The sequence below is a fragment of the Centroberyx affinis genome, unplaced genomic scaffold (genome assembly GCF_046629955.1).
Source record: "Centroberyx affinis isolate AG114_WGS23_722 - 3 ecotype Tasmania unplaced genomic scaffold, CSIRO-AGI_Caff_v1 ptg000981l_1, whole genome shotgun sequence".
Classification (NCBI taxonomy): Eukaryota; Metazoa; Chordata; class Actinopteri; order Beryciformes; family Berycidae; genus Centroberyx; species Centroberyx affinis.
The window spans coordinates 24,377-34,436 of record NW_027279549.1 but is presented as its reverse complement, the minus strand read 5'-3'; the positions used below and the strand labels follow the sequence as shown (position 1 = coordinate 34,436).

The 10,060-nt window shown below is 42.7% G+C and overlaps 1 protein-coding gene across 2 annotated transcripts; it reads left to right on the top strand.

The window, feature by feature from the left end:
• The first annotated feature begins 7,962 nt into the window (after positions 1-7,962).
• LOC139646357 (dexamethasone-induced Ras-related protein 1-like) lies at positions 7,963-9,624 on the top strand. Of its 2 annotated transcripts, none has more exons than XM_071522378.1 (2): positions 7,963-8,320; positions 8,566-9,624. In XM_071522378.1, exons 1-2 carry the CDS (start codon positions 8,050-8,052, stop codon positions 9,093-9,095), a joined length of 801 nt encoding a protein of 266 aa, XP_071378479.1. In that variant the 5' UTR covers positions 7,963-8,049; the 3' UTR covers positions 9,096-9,624. The 2 variants fall into 2 exon arrangements, with proteins under 2 accessions (XP_071378479.1, XP_071378480.1); XM_071522379.1 differs by having other exon boundaries at positions 8,640-8,975.
• The last annotated feature ends 436 nt before the right edge of the window (positions 9,625-10,060 follow it).

Genomic DNA, 10,060 nt, shown 5'->3' with positions numbered 1-10,060 from the left:
TTTTTCTTGCACTTATACAACTCTCCCCCTCCTTCCAATTAAAGGACACTAGGCTTCCTCTACTTTGAAAGGTAAAATGGAGTCTGTAGTACATTGTGGGAGAAAAACAGTAATTGAAAGAAGGTTTCTACCCCTCCCTCCTCCTCTTTCCCTTAGCAGTCAGTCATTTGCTTTAGAAACAACAGTCTGACTAAAACACACTGCAGCTGCACCTGGTTGCTTTTAGAGTAATGACTGACTGTAGAGTGGCCATGTGCTTTCAGACCATTAAAGTCTATATTTCAAGCAATTCTGCTAATTAGTGCCTCAGTCTGGTAAGTCCAGCTGATCATTCGGCCTCCTTACATGAACCCTAAATCTGGGGACATGCTGTAAAACTTTTAAAATCCTAACCCATATTGAAAATGCATTGCACCGCACACATAACAAGGGTTTTCACATAATATTTTGTCATAAATACACTGATATTAAATGTTCAGGCAAGAACGGGGGAATCACACACTTGGCAACATCACTGAGATGATCCTGCTGACACGCCACTGACATCACAACCGCTAATCTCGCGGGAACTCGCGTATCAATATGCTTTTGAATGCAGTGTGCGCATTAATGTAATACACACTGACAAAAACAAAGAAGAAACACAAGAGGAGAATTTGGGTCAAGCGGCGGCTGGAGAGACGGCATCGACATGGGCTGCAGAGTTGAAGACTCATCAGAAAAAATATTGCGATATTTGATGCCACGGAAAATTTCTCTCTATATATATTAGCAAATATCGGCCCAAGCGTATTACACATTATTATCATTATTATAACCTTTTAATGTAACACTTTTGTTTGTGATCCCCACACACCACAGGATTTGTTTGGGTGATGTGAAGTGATGTTGAACTTTGGCAGTACCTTGGGTTGAGTAAATAGGCGAAAAAAAGTGAGAGACTCGTTTTTTTTAATATATTGGCAGAATCTGCTTTGTCAAAGTCCTGTCTCCGACCTTTTTCGCCTATTTACAATTATTGGTAAACATATTTTCTTCGTTCCATCGGAATACGTTTCCTCCGACCGGATTTCTTTGTTCCGCTTGTTCAAACTGAAAGGTTTAATAAACATAAAGAAAGAGATTCACTTAACCACAATTCAGCAGCATGACTAGTTTTTTTTTTTACATATTGTCAAAATCTGATTTGTTCACATTCATTTATGTTATGTTTATTGTGATAATAACTGTTTACTTATTTATTTATTTATTTATTATATGTTGCTTTTACTGATGCCTTTTTTACTTGCTTTTTGCACTATCCCCTTTGCTGCTGTGACACCATACATTTCCCCGTTGTGGGATTAATAAAGGATTATCTTATCTTATCTTATTTTATGTAGTATCTAGAAGTGTGATTTTCAGACTGCAATGGCATTGGATGGAGAGAGAAAAATACACAATTCTCCAATCTTTTCAATCAGGGCTTAAAATTTTCTGTTCACCAGGGCTTTTTAAGAGATTTCGGGCAACACTCATCTGCACTGGAGAATTTATTTATTTGTATCTTTTATATCTTCTTTTAAATGTGATTTTAATGCACTTTCACTTTTCTTTATCTTTTTAATCTTCTTGCACTGTCTTTTTACCTGTGTCTTTATTGTTCTTTTATTTATGTAAAGCACTTTGAATTGCCGTTGTGTATGAAATATGCTATATAAATAAACTTTGCCTTGCCTCCAATCTCCTCTACCGGAGCAACAGATCACAGAATCACTGATTTTGGGGTTTTATCATGGAGGAAGATACACAACCCAAGATACTGCCAAAGGTCCACAGCACTTTAAAATTGAATCTGGTAACTACAGGTAATCAGATCGGGTCAGATCTGGTGTTCATCAGCCTGGTAATCCTCTCTTCTTCATCTTTTGGTTTAGACCTGCCGGATGTGTTCATTTTGTTTCTCACCTCTGACATTTGCATCCGTGAAGAAAGTTTCAAAGTTTCAAAAGACTGAGGAGGAAGTAGGTGGGAAAAGTTCTGATAAAAGATGTGAAGGAGTATCTGAGGCGCGAGCTGTGTTGCCCTGCACAGAATTATCATTTTACCTCAGAAATCATATCAATAAGTTCTTTCAAACTCGCTCAAAAGTAGGTCAGAGCCAACCTGAAAAACAGCCACTAGTTTTGTGACATTTTTTTTCTATCTCTGCAATCACCTTGAACATCCTGGCTCATGAAAGTCAATTTGACAGGAATTTAACTAACCTGCCACAAAAAGGCATCTGTGCTCATATTTGGCTCATCAGGTCCCATCTGTCTTCGGAGGCGGCCTGAATAAAAAGCCTTTCTTCTTCAAAACTCGAAACACTTTTTTCTTTGGCTGAACTGAAGTAGCACTTGACACACTTCTTCAAGAGCAACCGCTTCGAATTAGAAGTTTTGGTCTTTTTTTCAGTTGTTAATTACGCAACTGAAAAGAGACAAAAGTGGTTACGGAGGACAAGGAGTGGTTAAGTAATCTGCAGGAGCAGCAGGACAGAAGCTGAAGTTGGATGCACTATATGGCCACTCAGTCACATATCTGCACCCACATTTCTGTCAGTGGTGACGGGTCAACAGAGGGCGCCAGTGTGCCACCCCACATGTTGCTGCTCCTTCAAAACTTATTTATTTAATATTATAGAACTAGATATGTAGAGCAGGTGCGCTTCCTCATGTGGCCCTTGTGGCTGGTTGCTCTGCTATCACAAAAAACAAGAAGAAAACAATCATCATTTTCATCAGAGCATCATTAGAACTAGATACACTATGTAAAATGCATTACTTATGCAATGTAAAAGTACTGAATTCAAAAGTTCGTTCTCTGCTCCAGTTCTCACCACAACTGTTACTTCCTACACAGGTGCGCTCTGTCTCTACACTCGAGAAAGTATTTAACATATGTTGCCAACTTGGTGACTTTGTTGTTAGATTTGGCAACTTTTCAGACTTCCCTGCAACTTTATTTCTCAAACTCATATCTAGCTACTTATTCAGACTATGGAAAAAATGTTAATGTGTTGATTCTCACAGCATTTGGTGACAAGTCGGTACGGCTGATGATGATGATGCATCTAACTTTGCGCAACTTGCTTGTCTACTATAGTGGCAAATGGCAAATATATTCAGATCCAGATTTGCAGATGACGTCATATGTCGACTTCTAGAGACATTTTGAGCAGCAAATGGCTTCTGTCCTTTGAAGAGAGTTGGCAACTCTGACGCCGTCCCATTGCTTCAGTCGCTCATGCTGTTTTAGCACATGCTCAGTATAAAAGAATGAGAATAAAACGGAGGGATTTGGTGGGGCGGCGCTCCCCATCTCCCCTCGACAAGTTCTGGGCAAAGGCCACGACTTCACTTCTAGTATTATTACAGTAAGAAGCTCAGTCTCTTATTAGCTAGCTGTGCAAAAGGAAAGTACAAGTGCAAAAGCTTTACTGCTGTACTGAGCCTGTACTAAGCTGCAAATTAAGGCACAACAAGAACAAAACTGAGCCATTTCTGATTGTTTTAATGACACACACATAACATTTTATTGATGTTAGAATAAAATAAAAAATGTGAGCAAAGTTCAGAAAAAATACACAAAATTTGTTGTTTTATGACAGTGTTGTGTCAAGTCTATGTGTGCCTGTGCATCTCGTATCTGGATTGTGTTTACATCTGATGTAGCTTTAGCGTATTTACACCTGAGATTAAAATGCGTCTCCGGAATACACATTGAAATCCGATTTCTCTCTTTCTCACCAAAACAACCAGTTTTCACACGCATCACCTCCTATGGTAATATTTACATCTTTGAAAACTGTCTTCCTTGTTCCCCATCCACCAATATGATGACAATCTGTTTTTGACAAGCATGTTACTTTTGTTTTGCGTTCCTCTTGGTTGGATCTGCACACTAAAGTTTATTTCCGTTAACGTAGCTCCTATATGAGGATTGGAGACACATTTCATTCATTCAACTTCCTGAGTATCTCACATGTCTTTTTAACTATAGATCACTGTCACACTGCACTAGGTCCCAAGACTATTTGGTCCTTGAAAATCATCATGTTCATACTGAGATTGGGAAACTGGCTTTTAAATACTCTGCTCCACACAAGTGGAACAACCTGCAGGAACTTGCAAAATTAGACAAGCTAATCCCTTTTAATCAATTTAAATCTCTTTTGACATCTCTTTTTTAGCAGTGTGAATGCATGTGTTTTCATTGAATTGATGTTGTCCCTTATGTTGATGTCTTTGTACTGTTTGTTGTATAATTTGTTGTTGTATACTGTAACTTTCATGTGCTTTTATTCGTGTGCTTTTAATGTTTTTATATGTACTTTTATTGCTTTTATTGTTCTTATATATGATTTGTTGTTGATATATACTGTAACTTTCGTGTGCTTTTATTGTTTTTATATGTACTGTAATCAGGGCGTCCTTGTAAAAGAGAGCTTGCTCTCAATGGCCCTCCCTGTTTAAATAAAGGTTGTAATAATAATAATAATAATAATAATAATAATTTTCACTCTGCAGCTGGTTTGGATGATCCAATCTTCAGTGCATCTTGGGTGTGTTACACCTGGATTTAACGCATTTTCGCTCTATCTGATTACAGTCTAATCACCCAGCATGCATGCTGATAGCAGGTGTAAAAGGAGTCTGTTTTTGTGCATCATTTCATGTTACTCTTGTACTTGTTTCTTATTGTGCTGACATTTCCATGCCTATTCTGTATCTCACACACTCTCTCATCGTCTGCATCAACCTCTCCTCTCCTCTACACACACACACACACACACACACACACACAAGAGTCTCTATCTTTTATGACCTGCCCGGCAGAAGTGGTGTTTGCTCAGCGTCGGCACCATTTGTTTTTCCACGCTCCTCTGTGTCTCCTGTTCCAGCAGCTCAGTTCTCCTGTCGTTATCCTGCAGAACGTGACCGCTCCTCTCTTTCTGATCCATCTCTTTCTCATTACCGTCCTCCCTCCGCTCATACAGGGGGGGGGGGGAATAGACGCGGTGTTGTCCTGCTTTTTGTTTTTTTGTTTTTTTCTCATGTGTCTCGTTAAGGTGTGATGGAGGGACGAGGAGCGGTGGAAGACGAATGCAGCAGCGAGGGAAATTGTACAAACAGTTTTCCAGTCCAGACACAACATGAATGATTTCTCTGTGTATTTTTTTGTTATTTTTTGCGATCATTCCCCCAAAATGCTCCATTGCAATCTTTGTTTCAGATCCGTAATGAGAATCTCTGCTGTTACCTAACCGGCATTCTCTGTTATCATGTGTTTGTTTGCTGTTCGTGTCTCTCTCTCTCTCTCTCTCTCTCTCTATTTATTTCTCTCTCTCTCTCTCTCCCTCTGTCTGTCTCTCTCCATCCTTATCTCTCTGCCTCTTTCTCTCTCTCTCACACTCTCCCCCTTCCTTCTTTCTCTTACTCTTCCTCTTTCTCTCTCTCTCTTCCTCCCTCTCTCTCTCTCTATCTCTCTCTCTCACACACACACACACACACACTTGGGTATACACTGGGTAACACACTAGTGTAAGTACGTATTCACACACACGCACAAAAGAACACACATTCACAGTTTACTCACTATTTATCTCGCTCTGTGGCTATCCCAACACACACTCACATACACTTGAAAGACATTAGGTCATGACTCATGGAAGCATGCTTCACACACACACACACACACACACACACACACACACACACACACACTGGTGGCCAGGTGGGGGGCACAGAGGGTCACAGTGGGACGCCCGAGGCTCAAACACAAACACAAACATTAAAGTCAGCAGAGTGTCTTCCTCCGGCTCTGGGACTCTGTGGTTTGTTAACCTGATGCTTCAGACTGACTGACTGACTGAGCTTCTTAGTGATGATCCCAAAGTTCACAGGCTCAGGATGCGATCACGCCTACAGGTTGATTACTTTGGTCTGAACCAGTGTGGGAAAGTCAACTCTGTTGCATATTCGTATTTGGTTCGTTTCAGTTCACACCGCCCAGTTCCAGTGAACCAGAGCTTGTAAACAAAAGTTACATGAGTAGCTCGTTTTCTCCTGAATTTCCCCAAGGGATCAATAAAGTCTTATTTTATCTTATCTTATCTTATCTTATCTAATCTTATCTTATCTTTGGTGTTTTCTTCTTGAGTTTTGGTAACCTGTCATTCTGCCAGCTTAGAGATTTTGGCACCAGGGAGTCAAAGCAAATCTGATCCCAGCATGATGGACTTGTCTGTCTCTTCTTCTCTGATGTTCATAGTTAAGAACACATGCAGAAACAGCTGAATATGAGCATCAGTCCAGACTTCAGTTTGTTCTGCTAGACTTTCCAAGCAACTGCTGGCTATCATCTGTCTCTTTATACCCATAAACCTTTGTGTTTTTGGGGTTGTTTCTTGCAGTTGTTTCAGATTACGCTCTCACTCCTAACGAACCGCACTGCAGTTCTCTTGTCGATGCCGTTATTTGGTGCCAGCAGAGTTCAAAGGTCATTGCCCTCACCTGGACAAACCAAACTAAAGGAGTAAACACTCCAGAGTTTGAATAAACCACTTCAAACAATCTCGGTGTGAACTTGCCCTGAGTTTAGCACAATAGACGGCTGGATCCCCTCCTCCCTTGTGTCCTCTGCCATACACACTCTCAACAAACTCCCCTCTGGACTGGAACTTGACACTGAACTGACATTACTGACGTTGTTTCTTTGTTGGTCTTGTTCTCCTGTTGGTGCTGCTCCTCTGTAATTACAGTCGTACCGCTGCTGCTCACTGTGGATGGCCTGTGCTAATTTGTTTTGTGAATGAGAGTGTAACTGTATTACGTCTTTCTGCAGGTTCTGGCTTTGAAAGATAATTTCCTCTGGAGGACAATAAACGAAACTAACATAGATGGAGACGGCTTACATGCAAACACACACACACACACCAGAACATTTCATATTTATTCCTCTATAACCACCCCGAGACTCTCTGACTCTCTCTCTCTCTCTCTCTGTCACACACACACACACACACACACACACACGCACACACACACACACACTGAGATCCACTGAGTGTTTTTCCCAGGTAAATCATGTCATACATCTCTGATTCGGATTGTGTCATGACTGCCCCCTTTTGGTACAGTTGGTAACTGCAGCATTGATCCGCAGCATCTCACTTCATCCCATCCAATGAAACCTGCTGCAGGTTTCTTTTGCCTGGTGAAATGAATAAAGCTGAAGCTGCAGGAGTGAATGGGTGACCGACTGAATGAATTGATAAATGCATGACTGAATGAATGTGACTTGGTCTTATAGCCTAACACTTTGGATAAATCATTATTGCAGCCTGCTCTATAGTGCATTGATGTATGCAGCCTGTATTATTTACATTGTGGAAGCAGAGGGATACACTGACAGACAGGTAGCGCGATATATTTCAAACTGAGAATAACAAGCACACATTGGGAGCCACTTTATAATTAAGGTTTCTTAGGAATAAAGCCACTGGAGCAATAATGTTTAGGTCTAGAATGTCTCATATCCACTCTTGGGGATTGAAATTCTGAGAAAATGTCAAGGGTCAGCTTGTTCTTCAAATGTCTCAAACTGGGCTAAATGCCGAAAAAAACAATTCATTAACTGGCTAATATTCCATAGAAGTTCATCATCAACAGGCTGCAGATCAGTTTGATGTTTGCAGGCTCTGCTCCCGCGTCTGCTTTGTTATTTGGAAGTGCAGTCTGGCTTCGTGTCCCACTGCTCTGCTGAGCCAGTCCAGCGCTCTCTATGTTCACTGGAACTGACAGACTGACGCACCAGAGGGAGTTTGGTCCGCTTCTCCGCTGCGCTCAATGGAGTCGTGACGTGGCCAGGAGGAGGGGTCCGCCGCGCGCTTAAATACGGGCTCCGGTCCGAGAGTCAGACAGAGAAGCAGCAGAGATCACCGAGAGAGTTTACGCAGACCTTAAGCTGCTGATCCGCTGCCTTTTACGCACACAGCACCGGGGAAACCGCTCCACCTATACAGCCATGATTAAGAAAATGTCGCCCGCGGAGAGCGAGTTTGATATCCCGGCAAAGAACTGCTACCGGATGGTGATTTTGGGATCCACCAAAGTTGGGAAAACGGCCATCGTGTCCCGGTTCCTGAACGGGAGGTTCGACGAGCAGTACACGCCGACCATCGAGGACTTTCACAGGAAACTGTACAGCATCAAGGGAGACGTTTACCAACTAGACATACTGGATACATCAGGGAACCACCCGTTCCCCGCCATGAGGAGACTGTCCATACTGACAGGTACTTATCCACGTCCGCTGCTTTACTTTTGCAAAACACAATAGGTGTGCAGAATTAGAACGCAATAATGACAATGCAAACCTGTATATTAAATGCTGTGATACAGTTAGAACCTGTGCGCACCGTGCGCCCTCAGCGCGTGGCTGCAGAATGATCCATAGATGTTTGTTACTGCAGCAAGGCATACTCTGCATGCATCTAAAGCAAAACAACTTAACTAAAGCATCCTTCTTTCTTCCCTGCAGGTGACGTGTTCATCCTCGTCTTCAGCCTGGATAACCGGGACTCCTTCCAGGAGGTGCAGCGGCTCAAGCGGCAGATCTTCGAGACCAAGTCGTGCCTAAAAAACAAGACCAAAGAGAACATCGACGTGCCGCTGGTCATCTGCGGGAACAAAGGCGACAGGGAGTTTTACCGGGAGGTGCAGCCGGAGGAGATCGAGCAGCTGGTGGCCGGGGACGAGAAGTGCGCGTACTTCGAGATCTCCGCCAAGCGCAACGAGAACGTGGATAAGATGTTTCAAACTCTGTTTACCTTGGCCAAACTACCTCACGAGATGAGCCCCGACCTTCACCGGAAAGTGTCCGTGCAGTACTGCGACATGCTGCACAGAAAGTCTCTGAAAAACAAGAAGATGAAGGACGTGGGGGAAGCCTACGGGATCGTGGCTCCGTTCGCCCGGCGCCCCAGCGTGCACAGCGACCTGATGTACATTAAGGAGAAGGCGATAGGCGGCGGCCAGGGCAAAGACAAAGAGAGATGTGTGATCAGTTAAACAGACAGTAATTCAATCCCGAGACGAAGCTTTGAACGGAGAAGGAGCCTGGCTGGGGCTTCAGCTCGTCACGCGCCCTGCGCGGCCGCTGCGCTCCAACTGGGCGCTGGACATGTGGAGACGCCGGGGCCGCGTGCGCTCCGGCGCAGCGCTGTTTCCATGGAAACTGGACACTCGAGTGCACTAAAAGCGCAAAACTTTGCCCACGAGACATTTGAGAATGTTGCTTGTTCTGTCAATCAAGAGCCTAATGTGTGACGTGGCTTAAAACCCTGTGAGACATCAATGCGTAAAATGTGTTGTGTTGACGTCATGCCTTTCACAGATTCCGGACGGGAGAGAAAAGAGACTCTTGGCTCAGGAATTGCAATGTTGAAAAAAAAAAGTTGTTTACATTTTGTTATAGATTTTATAACAGCTAATTACACTTGAATGTTTCGTTGCAATCTGAACAATTTTTTATTGTGAATGTATATTTATTGTCACCGTCAATTTTTGCAAAGAAAGAAAAATAACATTTAAAAAAATAAAACACAACTAATCTAAACCTTCCTTTGCACCTGTTCTCATTTCTTCAATCTACAGTCCATCCTAGACTGTTGCTCTTCTTTCATCTTGAATATTCATCAAACACACACACATCTGCCATTTAGGTTATTTGTCTCCAAAGCACCTTGCAGCTGAGCACACACACACACACACACACACACACACACACACACACATAGAGCTACAGTATTGCATGGGGCTTCACTGGGATATGAAAAGCCTTGCAGTGTTGGTATCTCACTGAGCAACACTGGACTGCAGGCTTCTGCACAATAAGCATGAATGAGCCAAATTCTGCTGACACAGTTCTCAAAATCTACAAACCGTTCACCCATAAATGTCAGCTTGCTCAGGGATTAAAACCCAGAAACCTAAATGTGTAATGTTGCCGTCTCACTGCTGATGCAAAGGTCCAT